Source organism: Phacochoerus africanus, chromosome 3, assembly GCF_016906955.1.
Source record: "Phacochoerus africanus isolate WHEZ1 chromosome 3, ROS_Pafr_v1, whole genome shotgun sequence".
NCBI classification, from domain to species: domain Eukaryota; kingdom Metazoa; phylum Chordata; class Mammalia; order Artiodactyla; family Suidae; genus Phacochoerus; species Phacochoerus africanus.
This window is the reverse complement of record NC_062546.1, coordinates 91,549,085-91,576,852: the sequence shown is the minus strand read 5'-3', so window position 1 is coordinate 91,576,852 and position 27,768 is coordinate 91,549,085. Positions and strand designations below refer to the sequence as shown.

The window sequence follows — 27,768 nt, the reverse complement described above, 5'->3', positions numbered from 1 at the left end:
GCTGTTTCTTCAGAACATACCCAGTGACTACCAGGAGGCTGTGCCTAAAGGCCTCATAGAAGTTCTCCCAGCAACCAAAGCCCTGCCTCTTCTCATCAGGTGACTCAGTCGGAAGCCCCTCCCCCCTCCCCCTGCCCAGGATGGGGCATAGCACCCCCCTTGCCGCGCCCCACTTCCACTGGCTGCTGCCAAACTTTTAGCTTCCATGGGAGCGTCTTTCTGGGAACCAGTCGTACCCACCTTGAGCTCAGAGTCCAGAATGGCCTTCAGCCTTGCACCCCTCAGTCCCAAACATTGTGCTCTGCACACACTAGAGTCTTCGTAAATTGTCCTTGAATAAACCAGTGACTAAGAAACCAACCAGTAGGATGTAATGCACATCAAACCCCTTCAAGACCATCCCTGCCCCCTCTTCACCAACCCAAGACCTTAAAACAGATTTCCCAGGTCTCTTTGATTGTGCCACTGACTTTAAAGCAGGAAAAAGAAAAATAACCCCCAAAAAGATACATAAAAAGAAAGGCTTGAGCAAAGTAGTAGAATAAATCACGGTCAAGTATGTCGTCTGGAAATCGTAAAGCCTGTGGTCCAGGCAGGTGGGTGGAGGAGAGGCAGCCTGGAAGGGGACTCCCAGTCTGTGTCAGCCTCCCCGGCTGTGGTGTCTGCTTCCAGCTAATTCGCCCTGTGTGGAGGCCTTACCAGGAGCCTTATACCGGTAATGGTCCCCTCACTCACCCTCAGCCCATACACTGAAAGCAGCCAGTCTGCAGTGGTTTTAGCAGGCAGGTGTCGGGGATGCTCTCCTGGCCAGCTGGGCTGATCACCAGGGAGAGGAGAAATGGCCCCTGCAGGGATTCTGAAGCCTTTTAAAGAAGTTGAAAACTGGGAGTTCCTTCTGTGCTGGCAAGGGGATAGATGTCTTTGTCTTGTGAACCCTGGGATCAAGGTTCAATACCTGGATGCCCAGCCCAGGCCCAGTGGGTTAAGGATCTGGCCTTACCACAGCTGTGGCTCTGGTCACAGCTCTGTCTCGGATCTGATTCATGGCCCAGAAACTCCATAGGCCATGGGTCAGGTAAAAAAGCCGAAAAGAAAAAAAAAAAGTTGAAAACTATTTTCTTCCTGTTGTCTCCTTTCCCTCTGAAGGTTGAGGGGGAGGTGGCATTGACCCTTACCCCCAGAAGAAGTTCCCAGAACTATTTCCCATAATGAAATGATGCCTTCACTCCTGCCTGAATCACTTCATCAGCAGGGCTTGCGGGGAGTTCAAGATGGGTACCCTGAGCCAGGTTCTGCTCAGCTCAGCCCTGCCTTGGTTTATGCAGAACTCACAGCGTCATTGTTCAGTGGCTCATGCCCAGCTTACAGATGTGGGACTGAGGCTGGGGGAGGTTCCCTGTCTCTGCCCTGCTGGGAAGTCTGGTTAGTAGCAGGGCTGGCAAGCAGGCCTGTTGATCTTAAAGCCCTGGACTTCCTCCATCACATCAGCCTCCAAGAACCACAGAAGCCCTTTCCAAGCACTGTTTACTCAGCAGTCATCACCTGTGGTTTAAATGGGGAGATAAGGGACAAACATATGAAAAATTAAATAACTGTTGATGCAAAATGACAGGCGATGTCACTGAGCTGTGCATGCCTAGATGGCAAATGAGTGGTAGAGATGGTGCTTTGAGGGTTATTTAAGCCGTCTTTACACTTGGCATAGAAAATTCACTTTGTCAACACAGATAACTATACCAGAAGTGACCCCAGGGACCTTAATATAGACTTGCTTTATTACAATAGTAGTATAAGTGAATTGGCACACTTTTCAGAGCACTGTAAGCACCTCCCTACAGTGATTTAAGTTCAATTAAGCTGGGTATTGACAATCTGTAGACTTCTCTTTCTTCCAAGCATTGTGATAGAAAAATTGCAGTGTTCTTTTTTTGTTCTGCAAAGAGACAGATATGTGTGTAGAATGAGGTTGTATTAATCAGAGTCATTTCTTGCCTCTTTCTCCTTTTTCACTTTCCTCCTCTTGGCTCTTTCTTCTGAGTGGTGATCTCCATGGTAACAGATGGAACATCTTAGAGCAGCTGTAATTACTATTATTAATAATGATGATGATCATCGAAATAATATCAATCAGATAGAATGAGAGCAAGACTAGGCAAGAGAGTTAAGTGGTGGCTCTGTAAGTAAACAATATACAGTTCCTTAAATGAGAGCAAGAGGAGCTGGGGGGGATCACCTAGAGCCTAGAAGGTTCCTGGGGGGCTTTCCTGGGGTGTAACTGGGGAAGATCTTACCACAGGGGTGAAGATATAGAGTGTTCCAGGATATCCTACCACCACTGCTGTGCTGATGCTTTGTGAAACCTGTTTTCCCTTTCTCTTGTTGTTGAGTATGTTTTAATTTTATACCTTGAAATTTCTTTCACCTTTACATAATACGTGCTGGTGATTAACCCCGTCTTGACAAAGACCTCCTGAAATCCTACATGGTGCTCGATGCTAGCCAATGGACAGACAATGTACAGGCAAAAGGCCCTGTTGATGTCCATTCTCAAGGAAGACAGTGTACAGTTTATCACCACCCACCCCCACCCCCACCACCAGGCCTCGCTGGGGCATCCCCTGCTGGTGATTGCAAGAGTGCTTAAAACAGCATCAGACACTCGTCACCCTCACGTGTGCCACTTTCCCCCAAACCAGGCTGAGCTTCTGTAGGCATTAAGCACTGCACCATCTTCCTGTGTGTGTATTCTGCACAGAATGACCTATACTTTTCACATCCTGGGAGGCCTCATAGCTTTTAGGAAGATAGACCTGAAAGCTAAGTTCACAAAGCAATATGGAAAATACCTTGACAGTCTTCCTAACAACCTGTGTCATGTCTTTGAAATGATGCCTTGGACCTTTATAACACCTGCTGTTTGATGGCCTCTGGCCTGGAACTCCTTTATGCTTAAATGTGGCTTAATAATACCTCCTGGGGATTTGGTTCTGGCATCATTTACACTCAAGACAGTGCATCAGGCTGAAGGCTGCTTTTAAACAGCAAATGTTTTGATTTGTATTTCTCTAATAATTAGTGATGTTGAGCATTTTTTCATGTGCCTACGGTGATCTGTATGTCTTCTTTGGAGAAATGTCCATTTATGTCTTCTGCCCATTTTTCCAGTTTTCATTTGGGTTGCTTTTTTGTTGTTGTTGTTGTTCTTGGGTTGTATGAGCTGTTTGTATATTTGGGAAATTATTCTCATACTAAGTGAAGTCAGTTAGAAAGAGAAAGACAAATTCAATATGATATCACTTTTTTTTTTTTGTCTTTTTGCTATTTCTTGGGCTGCTCCCGCGGCATATGGAGGTTCCCAGGCTAGGGGTCTAATCAGAGCTGTAGCCACCTGCCTACGCCAGAGCCACAGCAACGCGGGATCCGAGCCACGTCTGCGACCTACACCACAGCTCACGGCAACGCCGGATCGTTAACCCACTGAGCAAGGGCAGGGACCGAACCCGCAACCTCATGGTTCCTAGTCGGATTCGTTAACCACTGCACCACGACGGGAACTCCCAATATGATATCACTTATATGTGGAATCTAAAATATGGCACAAATGAACCTATCTATAGAACAGATATGAAGAATACACTTGTGGTTGCCAAGGGGGAGAAGGGAGGGAGTGGGCTTGACTGAGAGTTTGAGGTCAGTAGATGCAAACTATTATATTTAAAATGGACAAGCAATGAAGTCCTGCTGTACAGCACAGGGAACTATATCCAGTCTCCTAGGATAGACCATGATAGAAGACAGTATGAAAAAAAAATTATATATGTATATATGACTTTTACTATGCTATACAGCAGAAATTGACACAATACTGTAAATCAGATATACTCTAAGAAGAAAGAAAATGTTTTGTTTTTATTTTTTAATGAGATGTACTTGACACACAACTGTGTAAGTTGAAGGTGTACATGTATTAATTTGATACATATATATTTAAGTATGATTACTATGGTAATATTAGCTTATAATTCTATTATGTAACATAATTATCTTTTTTTTTCTCTAATGGGAGCAATTAAGATCTAGTCTCATAGCAGTGTTGAAGTTTATAATACAGTATTATTGACTGTAGTCATTATGCTGTGTATTAGATCTCCAGAACTTATTTATCTGCTAATCACAAGTTTGTACACTTAAACATCTCTCCATTTTCCCAAAGCTCTAGTAATTAAACCAGTATGATATTGGCATAAATATAACCACATGTACCAGGAGAACAGAACAGAGAGCCCAGAAATAAGCCCTCATATAAATGGTCAATTGATATTGGACAAGGGAGCCAAGAACATTCAATGGATAAGGGACAGTCTCTTCAACAAATGATGTGAGAAACTGGACAACCATATACAGAAAAATGAAATTGGACCCCTATCTTATACCACTTAAAAATTAACTGGGAAAGATTAGACTTCAATATAAGATGCAATAGCCTAAAACCCGAGAAGAGAACATAGGAAAGAAGCCCCCTTATTGCTAGTCTTGGCAATGACTTTTTTGACTCTGACAGCAAAAGCAAATTACACAAAATGAATAATCAGCAGGTGACTACATCAGACTAAAACGCTTTTGCACAGCCAAAGAGAGTCAATATCATGAAAAGGCAACAGAAGAAATGAGAGAAAATTGGAGTTCCCATTGTGGCTCAGCAGTTAATGAACCCTACTAGGATCCATGAAGATGCATGTTCTATCCCTGACCTCACTCTGTGGGTTAAGGATCTGGCATTGCCATGAGCTATGGTATAGATCACAGACTCAGCTGGGATCTGGCCTTGCTGTGGCTGTGGTGTAGGCCAGCAGCTGTAGCTCCGATTTGACCCCTAGCCTGAGAGCTTCCATATGCCACAGACATGGCCCTAAAAAGAAATGAGAGAAAATATTTGCAAGCAATGTTGGATAAAAAGGCACATATTTTGTATACATAATAGGAGTTCTCTGGTGGCCTAGCAGGTTAAAGACTGGGCATTGTCACTGCTGTGGCAGTTTCAATCTCTGGCCCAGGAATTTCCACATGCCCTGAGTGTGGGCACCCCAATTTTTTTAAGTTACATAATAAATTTTTTAGACTAATATCTTTAGTAAATTGAATGGGTTTCTCCCAGTTCAAAGAGCTTCAAATACTGTCCTCTCTTAAGAACTTGTCTTGGGTAGTTCAATACCTGTATTCCCCTGGGCAAGTTAGAAAGACAGGGTGTGTGTCTCATCATGGGACTGAATGGCAGTATCCTGTAGAAGTTGTGGGAAATGAACTGGGTAGCAAACCTTTGTATCAGGGTGATGGTTTTCTAGGTTTCTGGGTCTGTGAGGACCCAACAACAAATTCTGTTGTAGACATTTCAGGAAATGCAAGGGGTAAACATAAATACAGAGACATGTGAGGCTATTTCAGAGTGAGAAGGTGATTGAACAAAAGGGTAATTATTTATGCTAATTACAGCAATAGCTGTATTACAAAAGGTTGTATGTAGTCCAGCCTGCTAGCTAACCTCACTACTGTCTGAAATTCTCACCCCCAACTCTCCAAGGAGTGAAGTCCCAGCCCTCATTTTATTTTCATTGAAAAGTTCTCATGTAAAGAGTCTTACTCTTTGGCATGCCAGGCAGCCAGTTACGGGTCCAGGTAAAACATGATACCGAGTTGTTATAATATGACCATGGATGGAGAGAGTAATATAAATATCCCATTTCCCAATGAGGAAACTTGAGAGATGTATATATCTTGCCCAGAGTCTTAGGGCTGACATGTATCAGAATACAGATTCCCATCAGATGGTCAGCTTTAAAGCCAGGCTGTCTCAGGATACCTCAGAGACCTAGATGCATCTCTAGAGACTGGAGCCTTGATATTTGACAAGAGAGCCAAGAACACTAAATGGACAAAGGACAGTCTCTTCCTGCCCTAGCACCGAGGATGGGTGTCCTGTGGTGGAGGGTCTGGGGCTGGAGGCCGGCCAGCCTGAGGCAGTGATTGGAGCCTCCTGGAGGGTTTTACGCTGCTCTTTCAATCCTAGCCTTTAGACCATTTACTCCTTGGTCTCGTCATGAAACTGGACCTTGAGTTATAGGGAACCCTCTGTTTGTTTCCTTGTGTGGGAGGGTGTCCAAGTTCACAGAACTGCCAAAGGGAAGTGTTTTCTGATCTGGGTCTTTGGAATCTGGCATATTTTCCCCAGGGATCTGCAGAGGGAGGGTCAGGTTTGGTTTGTCTCCCCTTTAGGTGTTTGTAGGTCTTTCTGGTCTGGGAAAGAACCCTGTTAGTCCAAGGTGTTGTGAAGACTACAAGTGGCTGGACAGCTTCTCTTTTTGATACTGTCGTTAATATCATCATCTCATAGCTGTGAGCTCCATGAGATGGACATACTATCTGCCTTGATCTAAGAGACACACAGAGATTTTGTGCTGAATGCCTAGTTACCTAGTTACTAGTGCAGCTTCTCACACACATTCCCTCACCTAATCTTTATAGCCACCCTGTGCTGTTGGCATTGCGACCCCTTTTAAGTATTGCTGATGAGGAAACAGAACTTTTGAGAAGTAATGGGTTTGATGGAGGCTGCTTCACCAGAAAGTGTACAGCTGGTAGGCAAACCCAACCTCCTGACCCCAGAGCCCAGGCTCTGTGCACTCATCTGAATTTATCACATTCAACTTTTAGCTCATTGCATATATAGGTCCATGGATGGATCTCCTGCCATCCACCTAAAAGACTATTCAAAATGAATCTTAACCTGTGTGAAAACCCCTCATCCAGCCCTTTCCTCACTAAAACCACCTGTCCCTATACTACACAAACATCAGGAACATCCACCATCATAGGGGGCTCTCCTGAGTCACAGTGACCTCTGACCTTTATTTTAACCTTTGGTCAAGTTTCAGGGCTTCACCTGCACTGCTACTCATGAACTGGAGGGAAAAAAATCTAGAAAGTTATAAAAATAATATTTCATTGGCTCCTGGTTTTTATTCTTGACACTGCTCTCTCCCAGGAGAAAAATAATGAGAGGACAAAGGGCATCTTTGAGCTGAAAGCCAGCTAGGAGGCCCTGGATCTCAAGTAATTGTCCCTCTTTCCATGGCTCGGTCTGTGTGGTGAGGGCTTGTGATGTCTGTTAAGTGAATTGTGCAGGCCACTTTGGAGCTAGTCTTTTGTCCCTTCTGTACATTGCATAGATCACAAATTGCCCGTAGATGAACTATTAAAACTTCAGTTCCCAGGGCCCAGAGGGTGGGATTAGCGGCATTAGTGGGTTTAAGATAAAAAGTTGTGTCTCTGACATGGCTTCATTTTACATCTTGCCAAAGGAAAGGAAAATCCTTGTACATTTTTAAGGAAATCCAAATTTATATGATTTAATGATGTTTTGTGGACCCATTTTTTTTTGTTTGTTTGTTTTTTTTATAATTTTTTTTATTTTCCTACTGTACAGCAAGGGGGTCATGTTATCCTTACATGTATACATTACAATTACATTTTTCCCCCACCCTTTCTTCTGTTGCAACATGAGTATCTAGACAAAGTTCTCAATGCTATTCAGCAGGATCTCCTTGTAAATCTATTCTAAGTTGTGTCTGATAAGCCCAAGCTCCTGATCCCTCCCACTCCCTCCCCCTCCCATCAGGCAGCCACAAGTCTATTTTCCAAGTCCATGATTTTCTTTTCTGAGGAGATGTTCATTTGTGCTGGATATTAGATTCCAGTTATAAGTGATATCATATGGTATTTGTCTTTGTCTTTCTGGCTCATTTCACTCAGTATGAGATTCTCTAGTTCCATCCATGTTGCTGCAAATGGCATTATGTCATTCTTTTTTATGGCTGAGTAGTATTCCATGTGGACCCCTTTTGGAATCAGAGATTTGGACACAGTGAGACTGGGACAAATTTATTTTCTCTCCCTATATCTATATCTGTACTGGTATCTTTATTTATATTGACATCTACCATGATTGTTATGAGAACTGGGGATAATGTATATAAAATGCCCCAGTATGGAGTAGTAACATGGTATCTATTATTATATATTTGATTTCCATTTCTTCTGTTCCATGGACATTTCAAAATTGTCAGTCTTTATTTCTCCCCTTACAGTATTGCATTATTATTATTATTATTATTATTATTATTATTATTATTATTATTATTATTATTTTTAGGGCCACACCCATGGCACATGGAAGTTCCTAGGCTACAGGCCAGATTGGCGCTGCAGCTGCCAGCCTACACCATAGCCAAAGCAATGCAGGATCCAAGCTGCATCTATGACCTACACCACAGCTTACTGCAAAGCCGGATCCTTAACCCACTGAGCAAGACAGGGATCGAACCTGCATCTTCATGGATACTAGTCAGGTTCATTACCAAAGAGCCACAATGGGAATGCCCCAGTGTTGCATTATTGAGCAGTTACTTTCCTTTGGTTATTTTATCAGTGTTTGTCTATATTGGCACCAACATTTTTGGAGTCTTGGGTTAATTATTTGTGTAACATTATTTTTAACCCATATCAATCTTATTTTTGCTTTCAGAATCAAAATCCAATAAGCATCATTCTGATTTTTGTTTAGACTTTATAGAAAATGCCTTTCTGTCTCAATTAAACATTGGAGACCTGTGGGTTATCTGTGAGCTGGTTTTAGGAAACACTGTTAAGATGAACCAGAATATCTGAGCAGAGTTCAAGTTTATGCTGCAACAAATATTTCCTTTTTTAGGAGTTGGGAAATATTTTAAAGATAAATGAGACCAAACTTTCTCTTCCTCTTCTTTCTAATATAATGAAATTGAAGTGCAGGATAATGAAATTATTTATTCCACGTTGTATACTGAGTAAGGTTTGAGGAAGTATTAACACTGGGAATTCCTGGAATTGCCATTGTGGTGCATTGGGATTGGCAGTGTCTTGGGAGCTCTGGGATACAGGTTCAATCTCTGGCCCAGCATAGTGGGTTAAGGATCCGGAATTGCCACAACTAGGTCTCAACTGTGGCAGATCTCATCTCTGGTCCAGAAACTCCATATGCTTTAGGGCAGCCAAAAAAAACTTCCTGGGGATCCCAGTTGCCTTTTTTTTTTTTCTTTTCTTTTTCACAGCCAAGAGGCACAATGCTGCTTCTAAGTAGTACTGATTAGAAAGGGCGGTTAACAGAAATGTTTGTGCTTATTATCAAATCTGCTTGTCTAACAGATTTGCCTTGGGTCATTTTTTTTTCCTAGACCTGGGTTTCCTCATTTGTAAAACTAAGTAGGTGAGAGAGAAGGAAACTGCATGATGCTGGACTAGGTTCTTTTCCAGCTCTGAGCATCTATGAAGAGTAATGATGTTAGTGTTGGCAAGATTCTCAGATGGCAAAAGCCTTTCAAGTCTTCCTGTTTCCTCTTTCACGTTATTTGTGAGCATGTTCAGAATCCAGTTCTATGTCCAAATGTCATCAATGTTTCAGTCTAGGTTATTATTCCAACAGGTCTGCTGCACCCCAGATCCTACCTTGTGACTTCCTAACATCTTTTTATTTAGTCCTGAAGATAATTAATCCTCCTACTAACTCTGGCTGGAGCTCTAGAGAAACAAAAGCTCTCTGGTCAAGTTCTTCGCATGTGTGGAGGAGTCAGGTGGCCATTAATGGTTGCCCATCCAGCCAAGCATTTACCCCGTGAACCATCATCTTCCCTCTCCACCCTCTGCCCCCAGCTTTGTGGAGGTCTATGAGCCTGATCCTCTTTTGACCTTCCTTGGGTTGTGTTTTCTGGCAGAGGACAAGATCTGGACATCAGTGCAGCACAACCACATGGAGCTGACCCACGTGCGAGGTGCCAGTGCTGAGAAGCCTTACTCCATGGTTCTGGACTACAAAGGCAGCCTGGAACAGCTGACAGCTGTTATTGACAGCTCCGAGCACTGCGAGCAGGAGGTGGCTTACCACTGCAAGAGATCCCGCCTGCTCAACACGCCCGGTAAGGACCAAGCCCCCAGTGCCCTTGGCCCACCCACACAGAGTGGCTGCAGGGTGATGGCTACACCCAGTAACACAGGAATGTCCAGGAGGGGGGTGCTTGCTGATGAGAGGACTGAGCCACAGAGGTTTTCTCTGCGACGGAGGATGGAGACAGGTGCCATCGGAGAGGACCTGATGACCTGCCTCCCATCCCCAGGTGCGACCCCAGAGCAGCCTGTAGCCTCTCCAGTTTTCCTCCTCATCCTCAAATAAGCAAGAGTGACGACACCCATCTTGCAATAGTTGTGAGGGCAAAACCTTTCTTGAGAGCAGAGGCACTGAGAGAGAGCATTTGAACTAGACCTAGAAAGTGTGAACGTGGACACGGGATTTCTGGTGGATGAGAAGTTATTGAGGATCTCAGCACAGTCATCAGAGAGTGTTAGTTTTGTCTGGGCTCCATGCTGCACATGGAGCAGTAAGTAAGGAGGTTCACAGGGCAGACAGGCACAGTCCTCTGTGTTTGCAGCTTGCTGTGCTCCTGTTTCCTGAAAAGTGCAGGCCTCTTTAAAGGAAATGACTCTTTATTTATTTATGTATATATTTACGTTTTTTTGGCCATGCACACAGCATGTAGAAGTTACCTTGGGCCAGGGATCAAACCCAAGCCACAGCAGTGCCCTGGGCCACAGCAGTGATAATGCTGGATCCTTAACAACTGAGCCACCAGGGAACTCCGTAACTTTTTTTTTTTTGCTTTCTTTTTTTGGGGTGGGGGTTCACACCTATGGCATATGGAAGTTCCTAGGCTAGGGGTTGAATCAGAGCAGCTGCTGGCCTACTCCACACCACAGTAACACCAGATCCGAGCCCCATCTGTGATCTACGCCACAGGGCAATGCCGGATCCTTAACCCATTGAGGGGGCCAGGGATGAACCCACATCCTCATGGATACTAGTCAGGTTCATTACTGCTGAGCCATAGTGGGAGGCCGCTCCATAACTGTTTTTAAAAAATTAAGTATACTTTTAGGAAAAAAAAATATATATATAAACTTTATTTATTGTTCTCCTATGGTTAGTTTTTAGCATGAATGGTTTGATTGAATTATTAAAGGGTGGCAGATAAAACCTAGGATTACCGATCAAAACTCAAAAGTGTTTTGTAAAATGTCAGGAGGGCTTTGCCAAAGTCAATGCATTGCATGCCCTGGGGTCAGTGACTTCTGTGAATATCACTGTGTCATTTGATTAATGGCAGGAAAAAAAAAGGCCGGGTACCACAGGATGTGAAATATCCAACAAAGGGTGTCAGAATCTTTAGCCTCAAGAGGAACTCAGATCCAGTGCTTGAGAGTGAGGAATTTTTGAAAGAAAATTAGGCAATGAAATGTCAACAAAGCAGAAATGCTAGAAGCCTAACTAAATAGAACCCACCTACCGCCTCACTAATCTGGAATCTTCAGGGAAGATGTTGTTCCACATAAGTGCATTTTCCAGATAACTGTCACTTATCCCTCTAAGCACCCAAACTGTCTTTAAAGAATTTTTAACTATTTGAAATGAAAATCTTTCTCAAATGGATTACACGCTTCCTTGCCTTCTTAAACGGAGAATTCTGAACATAAAATGTAACCTTTTCTTGATGACTCAGGATCATCGTTGTGGAAATTGAATTGCTGTGCTCTTGGACTCAGCCGTTCTCACAGGCCCATCAGATCAGAGGCCCAGGCTGGGCCTCTCCTCCCAGCATCTCAGGGGCTCAGCGTTTGTGTTAGTGCACATCTCTCTCTGCTGGCCTCAAGCCTGTGTGCCTCACGCTCCACAGCCTTTGTTGAGCACTGTGTCTACAAAACCAGCCCACCCTCTTTTCCTTGTGTGGTCTCCACTTTCCTAAGGATTGCTTTTGGTGGAATTCAAGGGAAAATGGGATTATGTTCATTCTGACTATAGGATTTCCTTTAGTGTGTACATCCTCTTATATCAGTTTGATTTTACCGTTGCCTTTGTGTGTGCTTGTTTTTAAAGTGAAGCGTGGTTGATTTACAAGGTTGTGTGAGTTTCAGGTTTTCAGCAAAGTGAGTCAGTTATGCATATACATATATCTGTAGTTTTTCTGATTATTTTCCCTTATAGGTTATTACAAGATACATATACAGGGAACTATACTCAATATAGTTATAGGTCCTTGTTGTCTATCTTGTAGATAGTAGTGTATCTGTTCTTCCTAAACTCCTAATTTATCCCTCCCCCTCTTTCCTCTTTGGTAACCATAAGTTTGTTTTCTTTGTCTGTGAGTCTGTTTCTGTTCTGTAAATAAGTTCATTGTATAATTTTTAAAATTAGCCTCCACATATAAGTGATGTCATATAATACTTGTGTTTGTCAGACTCACTTCACTTGGTATATCTCTAGATACATCCATATTGCAGCAAATGACATTATTTCATTATTTTTCATGACTGAGTAGTATACCATTACGTATATATCATATCTTCTTGATCCATTCTTCTGTCAATATTCACTTAGGTTGCTTTTGTGTCTTGGCTGTTGTGAACAGTACATGCTTTTTTTCTGACTCACTTGTCATAAATTCCCTGAGCTTATCTTGGTGGGAGGACATGGATTAGGAAATAGGCCATATGGAGAGTAATGCTTGACTCTGCCTCTTACCAGTGATGTCATCTTGGGGAAGATGCTAAATGTTCACAGTTTCAATTTTATCATCCTAATGATTTACATGGAAATCCTGAACAAATACATCTGATGTAATGCCTGAAGGAAAAATGTACTCTGTATTCCTTGTACCATGTCTGGCCCATGTCAGGTGTTCAACAAACACTGGTGCAACATTTCCTTCCTTGCTTCCAGCTTCCACATGAGCATAGTAGGTCCAAAATTGGCTCTGCAGTTAGGAAGCATGTTCAAAGGAATACTTCATTTCTAGTTTAACAGTGTTGATAGAATAACTAGAATAATTAGAACTCATGCATGCAGATAAAGTCACCACCTAGAGGAGGGCAATGTTGTGGCCTAAAGACATTGTCCCTCATCTATATTCACCAAAATACAGAGGGAACATACTGTCTTTGTTTTGGGGTTTGAGGAAAGTCCTCATTTGTCCTCTTTGCCCCATTGGGTTATGGATCAAATGAGAGAGAAAAAGGAGGACAGTGGACATGCACAGACAGTATCTACATGCTTCTGGTGCGCTAGCTTGGAAAACTGTGGAAGAAGGCCAAGGGGCCCTCCTCATCTCTTGGCTCCTACCTGCAAACAAGACAGTGTTTGTGTGTGGTGTGGGGTGTAGACTGACAACCCTGTAAAGATGTGGTCCCAACCTCCCACCCCTCAGAGAGAGGACAGAGCCCCAGCTCAGGTATGTCATCTCACAGTAGCAGGTGGAGAGAATCCTGGGCACAGAAAGCTGAGAACCAGCCCCTGTGATACTGCCTCAGCTGGGCTGCAGTCACAAAACATCCCAGACAGCCAGCTTTCAAAAAGCTGGAATCTCAGGTTGATTCTCACAGCTCTGGAGGTGGGTCTCATGATCAGGGCACCAGCCCCCTTGGTTTCTGGGGAGGACCTCTTCTCAGCTGCAGACAGCTTACTTTTTGCTGTCTTCTCAGACAGCAGAGAGTGCAAGAGCTTTGTGGGGTTCCTTTTGTAAGGGCACTAATCCCATTCATGAGGGCCCCATCCACGTGACTGAGCCCCCTGTCAAAGGCCCTACCTCCCGACACCCTCACATGGGGTTTAAGGGTTCAACCTATGGATTTTGGAGGGATGCAAACATCCAGTCTCTAACAGGCACACACTTGCAGGGATGTTTCCCTAAATTATTTATTAAGACAACCCCTCCCTGCCTGGGAAGAGCAGAGAGAGAAGAGGAGAGGGCTCAAGGCCACCTTCTGCCTAGGTACCTGCCCTGCAAGAGTGTGTCCTTTATCTGCTGAAGCTAGGGCCCCCTGTGAAACTGTTTTACTAACAGTATTTGTCACACACACACACACACACACACACACGGTGTACTGATATACCTTCCCATTTCAGTAAATATACCTTTAGGGTTTTCCATTCTATGGATGTACCACAAAATTAACAAATCCGTCTTGGAGAGATTTAGATGGTTCCCGTTTTTTCACTACTACACATGGTACCAAGACACTTTTGCACCTAGATCTCTGTATGCCAGCCAAGCAAGCTCCTTAGATGAATTCCTTGAGGTGCCATTCCCAGGGCAGAACGTGTGGGTATCCTTACGACTTTTGCCATATAGGCATCTGCCCTTTGTCAGGCTTGTACTGATTTATACTCTGAACATCACTGTGGGATTTGAGTGCCTATCTCAAACAACAGGCTTTATCAGTTTATTTCAACTCTGGGATCTCATACCTGCAGAGGAAGATCAAAAACAATGATAAGTACTTGTTGTTAATTTAAAAATATGTGTACTCTGACCAGCATAGCTCATTGGAGGAGATACTATGAGTAGCCGAGATTAGTAAGAGAAGTAAGATATTACAAGTTGTGGCTACAGTGGACTCAGGTCAGTAGCAGGAAAGGATGAAGGATGCCTTCTCGTTATAGATTCTCTTCTGTGCTAGGCACACAGGTAATGATAGGAGGAGGAAAAAGAAGAGAAGATGAGAGAGAAATAAATAACCATTTCTGATGTTTGAGGGTACATGCGGGGGGTTGTACAGTATAATTTCTAATCCAATGATCATCCTGCACAGTCAGGGTTGTCCCATCCAGCATGCCAGGAAACAGCCTTAGAGAGCGAGATGCTTGGTCAGCACCCCCACAGCTGACCTGGTTCTTATACCCAGCTCTGCCTTCCTGACGTCAAAGCAAGGAGGTGACTTTGGACCCACCACACAAAATTCAGAGAGCCAATGGTTTAAGGAAATGGGGTTATCAGAGAATACCCAAATTTGTATGAATTTCTGTTTTTTCTAACAACATGTAGATGCAGAGAAAGGCAGGTCACCAGGGCTACCTGTGCCAAGGCTGTGTGATTCTCGGGGTGGCTTGAGAAGGGCAAGGTCCTGGGTGTCTTCAGAGGCTGGCAGTGCCCGGGCTCACATGCTGCAGCTCATGGCCCACACCCCCTCCATGTGTCCCCGTGGACCCCAGAGCCTCCTTCTGTGTCCCTCCCTCTGCTATGGCCTCTGGCTCTAGTTCCGTTCTTCCAGTGTCAACAGAAGCAGAAAGCAAGGGATGACAGGCAGGATGAGGTCAGGCCTGGTTCGCTGCCTGTCTTTCTCATTTAGTTAGTGACTGAACCTCGACACTGTCATTTTCTGACAGTTTCTTCTAATATCCTTGCCCAGAGCTGCTGATAAGTGCCAGCCAATGAGATGTGTCATTTGTCTCTTTAACTGAAGGTTCTTACCAGAAGCTCTGCCAGGAACCAGAGTTTCAAGCCACGGGATCTACAGGGAGGATCTCTTCACTATTCCCACACATCTCTGTAGCTGCTTCTTACCCCAAGTTTGCTGTAGGACTGAGACTCTGTGCTAAAGAGCAGCTTCTGGACAGGATGACTCAGCTGGCTGGTTCTCAGCCGCATCATGTCAACAGGGAGGGGTGGCCACTTGTTCCCAGGCCCAAAGGCTGCCCGTGGAGCCCAGGCCTTTTCTCCTGGTCTGCACCTCTGTGGGGATTTGCCTGAGGCCAGATCCTGAAAGTAGTATGTGATAAGCATATGAAATGAAGTAGAACCCAGTTCTGGAAACATACAGGGCCAGAGTCTGAACAATGCTTTAACCACATGTCCACTTAGCTCCATAACCCACCCATTCCCCAGAAGGAAGACAAGACAAGAGGAAGGCAGGAAAGTGACCACATGGGGAAGCTGAGTGCCCAGTCCCTGCAGGGCTGTGGGGACTGAAAGCCTGACCTTCCCCCACATTCTTCTCTAATAGTCTTCATGGTGCCTGAATCCCTCACTGGATTTACTTCTTGGGTATAAGGATCTGGGGTAGGTGACATTTTGCTTTTAGAATTTGGTGTAGTGAAAGCCTATTTGGGGATGCCCTTCATAGTAAATCTGTGAGCAAAGAGAGGTCAGTCTTGAACCACATGAAATCATAGGAAATTCAGACCCAGTTCCTTTGGAATCTAATAGCCATGAGACGGACTGAGCTCGATTTACATTGGTTCTGAACAGGAAGCATGTGTCAAGCAAATCAGTCCTGCAAACAAGTTTGTTGTAAGACTTAAGTTTCTTGGCAGAACTAATGACAGAGTGCCCACTAGCACTTCTGAGGCCTCGTTTCCCTGCCAGTGATGGGCTCCTGTTCATGTATTCCTGCAGGACCTTGAGCGGTGTCACCTGGAGTCAATGCTATCCTAGTTATGTTCCAGTTCTTTGAAAGCAATACAGTCCTACCTGGTTTATTTATTTATTTATTTATTTATTTATTTATTGCTTGTTTTAAAGCATCCCAAACGCTCAAATTTCCTCTTTCCCCCTTGTTAATGGTATTTTAGTGAGCGTACAGCTAACTGGCTATCTATATAATATGTGTTATATAGTTTAGATCATATATATATACATATATACACACACTATAGTATGTAAGAAAAAAATGTATATATATTATTTTTACAGCATTTAGTAAGTGCTATGTAATATATGTTATGTATTGGTATATATACTTACTGTATAACCTTTGTATGTCTAAAAACAACTGAAAATGCACCTGGGTGTATAAATCCTCATGTCCATCTGTAGTATTCAACCTCCAAAGTGTACAAAGCTAATACTTAGGTTTATAAATCTATGGAAGGAATATTGTGAAGTAGAAAAGTCAAATTACTGATAGAAAAGAAGTAGCACTTCGAGGTACCCTGGAGTTTATTATTTATTTGTCCCCAACATCAATCAAAAGATGAATACATTTTCTTTCATACAAGAACTATTTATTCATTATCCAATACATGCCACATAATTTTCTGGCCAGTAGGAATAAAACTGAAAAAAAAAACCCACCAGTGTTTCTTCCCATATAATTGTAATAGGAATAGAAGAAACAAACCAAACACATATGTACACACACACTCACATGCACATGCACACACACTCACACAATACCTGGGTGGAACTGATCCCAAAATCCATGGTCTTTCACTACAGCAGCCTGCCACCATACTATTAAAAACAGTTTTTGTCAAAGGAGCAATACAATCAAAAACACAAATCTATGCCAGGAAGACAAAACACCAGAGTGGTATTTGAAATCTCTTTAATAGAAAGCTATTTCTACTTCATGTATAGCAAGAATCTATAAAGAAGTCACGGTGCCTATGATGCATACTCTCTGATATCACTGATGCTAATGATATTGGCTCTTGGCTACTAAGCTCCTTCTGTGTGCCAGGCATTTCAAATGTTATTGCATTTAATCCTCTCAATGGTCTCGTGAAGTTTGCATTATCATTTTCATTTTTATCAATGGAAGAGGAAGCTCTAAGAAGTTAGGTGGTTCGCACAAGGTCTTATGGCTACTTATTGCTAGAGACCAGTTTCAAATGCATGTCTCTTCAGCTTTAACTTCCACGTGCAATCCAAAATAACACACAGGGCAAAAAAAAAAAAAAAAATAGCAAGTTCTCAAAGAGGAAAGGAAAATAATAAAAAAAGGATTTCAGGTATACAAAGAAAATGTTCATCGTCTGGCCATCAATAGTTATGTAAAAAATCACCACAAAACGTAATGGTTTAAAATAAGTAATGCTCATTCTGCCCCGGATCTGCCTTTGGGGTGGGGTCCAGCGGAATGTAAGCCACTCTGCTCTGCTCCACACCTCCTGAGGCTGGGGCTGGGTGTCCCCAGAAGGCGGGCTCACTCAGTCAGTGATGGTTGTGGGCTGGGGCCTCAGCTGGACGTTTGGTCTTTCCATGTGGCAGCGTGACTTTCTCATAATACAGTGGGAAGGTTTCAGAGACAGAGTAACCCAGTTGAAAACTTGCACTTTGTTAATTGAGAGTCAAGCAACCTTACTTCTGCAGCTTTCTGATTATGAAAAGACAATCACGACTAGACTGTATTCAAAGGGAGGCAAATTTAACTCAATTTTTAAATTTTATTTATTTATTTATCTTTTAATAGCTGCATCTGCAGCATATAGAGGTTGCAGGGGTAGGGGTCGAATTGGAGCTGCAGCTGCTGGCCTACACCACAGCCATAGCAATGTGGAATCTGAGCCACCACTGTGACCTACACCGCAGCTACTATGGCAATGCCGGATCCTTGACCTGCTGAGTGGGGCCAGAGATCAGACCCACATCCTCATGGGTATTAGTCCCATGACGGGAACTCCTTGACTCCATCTTTAATGGGGCTATCGTACAGACCTGTTTAAAATGACCATGTCTTCTTCAAAAACCTAAGATGAATAGTCAACTTGCTTAAGGAGACACAGTGAATGTAGAGCAGAATCGTGATTCAAACCTGGTTCTTTCCAACTCAGTGTAGGTGATCTGTTCTTTGATGTTCTGACAGCAAATGATGACTCAGTTCTAATTCAGCCTGGAAATATGTCTGACACTGTAGTTTTTTTTCCCTTTTAGGGTCTTTCCCCGTCCCTAGAGTCATACAGCAAAAATGTGTTTATAAGTGTTTGCCACAGGTCTCAAAAAATATAAAAAGACCATTGCATGAATCAAGTCAGTGCATTTTACTGTGCGTGAAAGCCACCTTTCCTAATGTTCTAATAACTCACTCTGGGTTTTTCACTGGGGACATAAAGTCAAAATTAGAGGTGGGCAGATTTTACAAAGATGACATACACCTGCATGGAACTAGTGGTGTGGGCATTTCTCAGGAAAATAAAAACTATCCCACATAAATCCAAGATACCAACTGTGCCTGGCTGCAGATGAATTTTTGTTCAGATCATTCATTACTTGCATAATCAGTGTGAATGATCCACAATTCAGCATTTGGACCCTGTATATAATAAAGTTTTTATTTTTCTCACCACTTTATGGAAGACCATGTTAACTTATTTGACCTCAGATGTGTGTATAGGAAGAAGGGTCCTTTTGTCTAAACTGAAGATGTAATACCATGGCAGCAACATGAAAAAAAGCACACTTTTTTTTGGATGTTTAGAATGATTTATTTCACTGTTGCTGTATTACTTAATTAACATCAGCCTTTGCTGCATAATGGCTACTGTGTGAAGAGTATACATTTTCCAATCATAAACACTTGTCTTAAACTTCGCTTTTTCTACTTATTAGCTCTGAAACCTTGAGTAGGTTGCACGATCCTTCTGAGCCTCAGTTTCCTTATCTGTAAAGTGTAATGAGGGGATGCTGGGTCATGTATAGACAAGCAAGATAGTACTTGCTTGAGCTGGCATATCATATTTTCCAAACAGCAAAGGGAATATTAGTTCCCCTGACAGCCAGGAGAGGGTCTCAGAACCCCACCACATGTCTGGTGGAAGAGTTCAGCTGGGGGGGTATGCCTCTTGCTGGCTGGTGGGCATATTGTTTTCTAAGCTACATTTCAGTTATTGTATGCGTGGCATTTACCTACGTAAGGGCGCTGTCCAGTGTCTCAGATTTATGTCTGTGTCGCCTTCTCTGCCGACCACTCCTGTCCCCTCATGCACCCGTCATTCTCGCTTTAATAAGTGGTACCACGCTCCATCTTGGACCTATTGCCTCCTCTCCATTTCCCATCCACATTCCAAACACCCACAAGTGCTCGGACTCACCAGCCTCAGCTGGTGCTCCTCTGGCCCCTGCTCTCCAATTCCTCATCTCCAGACCAGAACTGACAAGTGCACCCCATTCCAGCTTCCTCTCCTTCTCCGCCCTGCACCCTACCTTTCTGCACTTTAGATCTCAGGCAACAGCCACAGGGATAGTTTTTCCAAAATGAGATTGTATAACCTGGATTCAAACCCTTTCCAGTGCCTTTAACATGAGACCCCAGACCTCTACCCCCTTGGGGTTCACAGGACCCTCCCCAGATCCTGTTTGCCCGCCTGCCAACTACACTTCACCCTATTTCCCTCTATGCAGTTTCTTGCTGACATTGCCCCTGTCACCCTTGGTACCCATACACTTACTGTCCTCTATTCCGAGTCCTTGCTCCCCTCCCCATGCCTGAGCTCTCAACCTGAACTTGACATATGCTAAAGTATCCTCCCTATTACTCTTTTCATTTCATCATTTTTGGGGGGAAGGGAATTTTTTAAATTTTTTAATAAATTGATTTTTAAGTTTTATTGGAATAGAGAATTACAATGTTGTGTTGGCTTCAGGTGTACAGTAAAGTGATTCAGTTATACATATACGCATGGCCATTCTCTTTCAGATTATTTCCCCATATAGACTATTACAGAATATTGAGTAGAGTTCCCTGTGGTATACAGCAGGCTCCCTCTGACCATCCATTTCATATGCAATAGTGCATAAATCCCAAACCCCCAGTCCACCCCCCACACCTTTCACTTTGGTTACCATATCTTTGTTTTTGAAGTCTATGAGTACATTTCTGTTTTGTAAATAAGTTAATCTGTGCCATTTCTTTGTTTAGATTGCACATATAATGACATTGTGTGGTATTTAGCTTTCTCTGTCTGAGTTACTTCACTTAGTGTGATCATCTCTAGGTCCATCCATGTTGCTGCAAATGGAATTATTTCATTCATTTTCATGGCTGAGTAATATTCCATCCCATCCTATTTTCATAGGATGTTATTGCATAGAGGTTATTACCACCTGATGCCTTCTTCCTGTTTATTCACTTGTTTACTATAGCCTCTGTCACTAGATGGTGAGCTTCATTAAAAAGGGGACATCTTTGTCCCACTTACCTCTTTGTCCTGAGAGTGCCTAGAACAATACCCAGCACCCAGCAAACAGTGAGTAGTAGTCGAAAGAAGATAAAGTCCATCCTCAATGAATACTAAGTGTCTCTAGTTTTCATATTATGGCAGGGGATACATGGTAACAGAGGTGTATTTGTCTGAACCTGTGGAAAATAGCTTCATAAAGTGGTAAGGGCTAGACCAGGTGGTGGGAGCTGCCGTCCTGCTTCCAGCACCACCATGGATTCTCCGTGACCTTGAACATGTACTCAAGTACATGGGCTACATGGGCTTTAAGTTTCCCATCTCCATTCTCCCAGGTTATTTGTGATGCTCACGAAGTGTCCTTTCAGCCCTGACACTTCCTGATTCTATACTGACCAACACAAAGTGAGTTAAAATGCAAGTCACAGTTTATTAATTTCTTATCACACTGAGTAAGGAGACGGGCCAGTAAAACAAACAAACAAATAAAAAATAGAGAGAGAGACAGAGACAGAAGGCCTTTTTCTGAGACTCTTAAGGATATGAACTACGATGATTTATTTATTTATATGGTAGGTGATTTTTTTTTTTTTTGGTACCTTTAGGAAACTAATATACTCAGAAATGCCTCCTATATGGTAATACTGACTGGGAAGTAGGCAGATCCTCAAGGTCAGAACAAGTCAACAACAGCAAGAACACTAACTTCTTACCTTAGAGTATTTATACGTGGATTACATTATTTACACTATAGCATATTCAGCGGGTTGTAAGGGAGACTTGGAAAAGCAGTTGTCCCCACTGCCCAGGTGAAGCCCACTTGTCCACACAGATTTAGTGCTATGATGGCATCTCAAAGGAAGTTGGACCTGAGCCTCGATCTCTTCCCTTAGAGTCCTGGTGACAACCAAGCCAGAGGGAGTTAGCAGGGCCCAGGGAGCAGCCTGTGCCCTGCCATCACTGCCTGGGTTCAAGCACCTGGTCCACCAGGTAGCAGCCAGGAGACCTTAGGAAGCCTCGGCTTACCATCCTGAAAGTTAGGTTGACAAAAAATGGCATTGATTGTTTTTTTTTTTTTTTTTTTTGTCTTTTTGCTATTTCTTTGGGCTGCTCCCGCGGCATATGGAGGTTCCCAGGCTAGGGGTCGAATCGGAGCTGTAGCCACTGGCCTACGCCAGAGCCACAGCAACGCGGGATCCGAGCCGCGTCTGTGACCTACACCACAGCTCACGGCAACGCCGGATCGTTAACCCACTGAGCAAGGGCAGGGACCGAACCCGCAACCTCATGGTTCCTAGTCGGATTCGTTAACCACTGCACCACGATGGGAACTCCAAAATGGCATTGATTGTATTCACATCATTGGAAGGATAAAAATGGTTGGAAAACTGTGTTCTTTATTTATTTATTGTATTATTAAATTTATTTTTATTAGGTATAGTTGATTAAGATTGTTGAGTCAATTTCTGCTGTACAGCAAAGTGACCCAGTCATATATTTATGCACATTCCCTTCCTTCCTTCCTTCCTTCCTTCCTTCCTTCCTTCCTTCCTTCCTTCCTTCCTTCCTTCCTTTCTCTCTCTCTCTTTTTTTTCTTTCTGCCACACCTGCTGCATATGGAAGTTCCCAGGCTAGTGGATGAATTGGAGCTACAGCTGCCAGCCTACACCACAGCTCATAGCAACGCTGGATCCTTGACCCACTGAGTGAAGCCAGGGATTGAACCCGCATCCTCATGGATCCTAGTTGTGTTCGTTAACTACTAAGCCAGGATGAGAACTCCCATTCCTTTTCTCTTGTCTTATCCCAAGAGATTGGATATAGTTCTTTGTAATGGGGAGTTTGGGATTGGTAGATGAAAAGTCATGCTCTTCATAATTTAATTTCTCAACATACCTAAGTTTTTTGAAATGACAGAGGTGCCTTTGTACCCATAACTGTCACTGTCCTCACATTTGCTAAGAGGCAGGAGTGTATGCATCCTGGTATTTTTATTCCTTCGTGCTTTCCTGTGTGTGTGTGTGTGTGTGTGTGTGTGTGTGGTCTGATGAAAAATGACAAGCAGTGTGCTAGGTGTGTAAAGATTGTTAAGCTATAACCTCAGTAGTATGTCACTGAATTCCCCTGCTCTGTCACTCATTTGCTAAGTGGTCAAATAACTGGAATCTCTGAGTTAGCATTTTCTCATCTGCAAAATGTGTGACATAGGAACCTAACATGTAGACTTTTCTGGGGATTGTGAATGCATATGTAGAGGGGCTTGTCATAGGAGCTACTACATTTTTAGGAGCTTGTGCTCTTCTCCGCAGAATTAGAGACAATGTGCATATGTTAGCAAGGTGCAGAATGTTTTGGAAAGGAGAACTTACTTCTCCTTAGGTAACCCCCAGAGGTCTTCTGGGTATGGAGAGTCATCCCTTCTTTCTGGCCAGAGCATAGGCAAGAGTCCATGGTGTGAAGAGGCGTGGAGGGAGAGTGGTCTGATTCACCCTCAAGGAGTTGAGGAAAGCTCCATTTAGGAAGGAAGCAGTTGAGGCTTTGCTGCCTATTCAAGATGAGGAGGCAGAAAGGGTGGGGAGGAAGAAGGGTAGGAAGGAGGGAGGATTGTCTGTGTTTAGAAACCTCACAGAATGCTTCTGAAGATTGATTAATTTGTTCTCACTGAGTGAGGAAGACAGCTTGAGCTGGAGAATAAGATAGGAAGGTTGTAAAGAGAATGAATTGGGTCCAGAGAAGACACCACCAAAAGATTGATCAGGGAAAGAGGTAAGAAGCATTGGGTCTTAGATATATAGAAGGGAACATAAAAGAAGGATTGGTTTTGATGAACAAAGTCAACTCTGCAACAATGGAAATACGCTGTGAGTTGCATGTGATACAATGTGAGTCACAATATGAGTTATGTTATTAATATAAAAAGAAACATATCACACACACTTTTATATTCTTACATCAACCACTGAATAAGATGTTATTATTCCAGTCCTGTAAGTGAAGAAATGGGGACTTAGAGGTAAAGTAGGAAGCCCTAGATTGTTATAGGAAGGGTCTGAATCCACATTGATGTAACTTCAAAGCCCATGACTCTTAAAAGTAAGACACAGATGTCAAGAAAGGACGAAGGGAAAGAGGATTGAAATCCTGAGCTCAGATACTTTGTTTGGTGTGATTGTTCTACCAAAGGAGGAAAGATATGCTTACCTAAGGAGGCATATTTATATGATGAGTGTATCTGGTCACAAAATGTCATGTGTGTATATTTGTGTGTAAGGAAAACAAACCCTTTTCTATGTATAATGCTTGTGTGTGTGTGCATATATATATATATGTGTGTGTGTGTGTGCATATATACATTATAGTATATTATATAATCTATTTTATTACATAATTATATATTATAATGTATTGTGCATTTTATGTATATATGTACATAGATTTTTTTTCTTTTAAGAGTCCTAGTAATCCCTATGGAGGAGGCATTAAAAGTGGAGGAAAAAGGAACAGTAAAGATAATATTACACATAGCCTTTGAATCTAATACTTGCTATGTGCTAAGCTTTTTAATAAGTATTTCCAATTCTCAGTATAGATGAACTGTAAAACCACCTCATTTAATCCTTACTATGTCTTGAAGTTATTGCTGATGAACAAACTGAGGTTCACAGAGGTGAAGTACAGTAAGAACCACATGACCCTATCCATGTCTGTAGAAACACACATGATTCTTGTTTGTTTTTTTTTTTTTTTTGTCTTTATAGGGCTGCACTGGCAGCATATGGAGGTTCCCAGGTCAGGGGTCCAATTGGAGCTGTAGCCCCTGGCCTACGCCACAGCCACAGCCACACCAGATCCGAGCCGCATCTGCGACCTACACCACAGCTCATGTCAATGCCGGATCCTTAACCCACTGAGGGAGGCCAGGGATTGAACCCGCAACCTCATGGTTGCCAGTCGGATTCGTTTCCACTGCACCACGATGGGAACTCTCATGATTCTTAAAACCTGTTTAAGTTGTGTTTTACGGACAAGCAGAAACAATCATTGCTTGAATATGCCAGTTCACCAGCTACCCAGATGTGTTATTCAACATTCCCTTGAACTGAATCAAGCCAAACTGGATTCTGCTCAGTAAACTGTCTTTATGTAGGTACAGTCTGAAGTCACTCCAAACTCTATCTGGATAATCATTTCATAAGATTCCCCCAAGGATATAAAACTAATTCTCTCCATGAACACGTCACTGACAGGGAAAAGAAGTCAGATAAGGAGAAAATCAGAAATGAAGTTGCTGACACTCTAACAACCCATCTGTATATTCAGCAAAATTTTTGAATTGAGCTTAGAAAAGATAAGATGTCTGAATATTGGAATAGTTGCAAAAATCACCTTGGAAGGATTAAAAAAGAGAGAAAGGAAAGAAGAAGGAAAGAAAGAAGAGAGGAAGGAAAGAAGAGAGGGAGGAGGAAGGAAGAGAAAGAAAACCTTTTGGGTAATTGAGTATGAATTAAGATCCTATATGTTATCGTATTTTGAATGGAGTAAAGTTGAATACATTCTCAATATAGAGACATGATCTTGAACAACTAACCCCATGTGACCTACCCAAGGGCCTCATGGTATAATGTTGAAAAACAAGAATCCAGCTACAATGAATGCAACTATGAAAACAGTGCTATCCACAATGAGTTTGGTAGAGGGAGTTGGGGTGTGTGGCTATTGGTGCCCTGGGTTGGTAATTTGTTGGCAGCTAGGGTTTACAGAGGACATAAGTTTCCTGAGTGGTAAAATTGAAATAAAAATTTCTTCTCCAAGTGAGACTTTTCCAACTCTGTGAGTTCTTCAAGGATAACCACTGAGACCTATTTATTTCTGTATCCTTCTAGAGCCTTGCTTGCCACCTGGAATAAAGTAGATACTCAAAAAAAAGTCTTTCTTATATGTAAAAATCATGTGAGATTATGGTCAAAAAATATTTTGAAAACAGAGAATCTGCATTCTTATATCAGACAGGATAAGCTAAATTGTGCTACCATAACAATGAAGAGGGAAGAAGGAGGGAGGGAGGGAAGGAAGGAAGGAAGGAAAGAAAATCAGAACCTCGCAAAGTGATAAAACAATGATGTTTCATTTTTCAGGGAGGCCAGATATTCATCATGGATTGTCTGGAGGTTCTGCTGTATGTTTTCTACCTCTAGGACCCAAAATGATGGAGTAGCTTGTCTTTCAAGTGTCACCTTGAAAGAGGAAGGGAGGACTTTGGAATCCCTCAAACCTGCATCAGCCTGGGAGTGACATATGTCACTCCTGCTTGTAACTCACTGCCCAGAATGAAATATGAAAGGGAAGAAAAATAATTCTCCTCTAAACTTGTGAGTTCTTGACTGAGAACCTTTTAATAAAAGGGAGATTATATGTATGGCTAGATCACTATGCTCTACAGCAGAAATTGGCACCACACTGTAAATCAACTATACATTCATTTAAAAAATACACCTAAAAGGCATATTAACAAGAGAAAAACAAGCTAAAGTTTATTAACATGTGTACCTCCTATATGGATGAGAGATACCCAGAGAAAAATGAGTAATTCGGAGAGGTGGCTTAGAACTTGAGCTCATATAGCATCTTCAACAAAGAACAATAAATATATGGAAAAATAGCGAAATAAAGGACAGTCCCTTTAGGCTTCCAACTGTAAAGATAATGGCCAGTTAGTAAAGTTTGTTATGCAGATCCCTCTGGTGTCCTAACCAGGCTGACAGGCTCTGATGTTGTCTCCAGGTCATTCACCTTTGTCCTTTTTGGTGGAGAGGGGAGATGGCCACCTTTGAAAATACATGCCCTTCTTTTAGGCACACAGGGGAGGAAAGAAGCCTTTCTTGTCTCTGCTTTAGCTCAAATTAATCCTTCTGCCAAAGGGAATATTTTGGGGTGACATATTCTGCTATCCTTCACATACCTGCAAATACCTTCAAATACCAAGGGACCAGGAAATATGATCCCACCACATGCCTAGAATGTGAAGAAACAGCAGTAATTGCTGCTTAGCCTCAATGTTCTTAACAATGAAAAAAAAATAAGGAAAAAAGGAACAGGAAAGGAAATAAGAAGTGGAATAAAAGGGCATTTGCAAAATTGCTTTTCTCTTCTCATCTCATAAAATATATCATTTTTTCCTTTTTTAAAAAATGTGGACATACCAAAGAAAAAGGCATAAGACCTCTAAACTACTATAAGCTATTTTTAAAGCTGTAAGTCTACCTAATTTCATGAATGTATGAAGATAGGTAGCCTGAAATTCAGTTTTATATAAAATCAAATATTTGATTAATATCAAAGTTAGCTTTACTATTTAGATAATATGACAGTTTTAGTGTTAGTGTTTGCTAATGTCAACCTAAATTGGAAAATTTCTATTGGGAAAGTAGTCTTTTATGCCATCTTTTTCTGAAAATCAGAGTGAATTTTTAAAATTAATATTGTAATTAGTTAGAAAACCTGAACCAGCAGGTGGATAAAACTGTTTCTATATGCACATGTGGGTGTGTAGCTCAAAAACATTATGTATTTTTCCATTCACACAAATGTCCCATTTAATGCTGCTTTTGTGAATCTGTTGCCTCTGAAATATTGTCCATGTGTGTGTGTTTGTAAGTATATACCATCATGCCACAGTGCACTGTTGACATATTTTCCCTCATGCTCTGAATGCTGACTTACTCAACCTGGCAGCATGAGAGCTGGCAAAGCAGATGGGGCTGCTCTTGGCCAAGGAGGGCTGGTGCACTAACCACTCTGCAGGTGCCCAAGGCAGGGAGTGCCTGCTGGGCCATCATGCACGGAGTACATTCCAGAACCTTGGGTTACTTGCCTACTGTCGTGTCTTCTGTGGCTCCATATTTTATGTTTGCATATGTTGTTTTGAAACTCCAAGACGTTTAGGTGATGGTGCATGGACT

The 27,768-nt window shown here is 42.5% G+C and overlaps 1 protein-coding gene across 1 annotated transcript in view; it reads left to right on the top strand.

The window, feature by feature from the left end:
* CNTNAP5 (contactin associated protein family member 5) overlaps positions 1 to 27,768 on the top strand; it is a 449,251-nt gene that overhangs the window by 197,924 nt on the left and 223,559 nt on the right. The window contains exon 12 of the mRNA XM_047770224.1: positions 9,812 to 10,004. Within this exon, the coding sequence (XP_047626180.1) occupies positions 9,812 to 10,004 (193 nt within the window). The remainder of the gene's footprint in view (positions 1 to 9,811; positions 10,005 to 27,768) is intronic.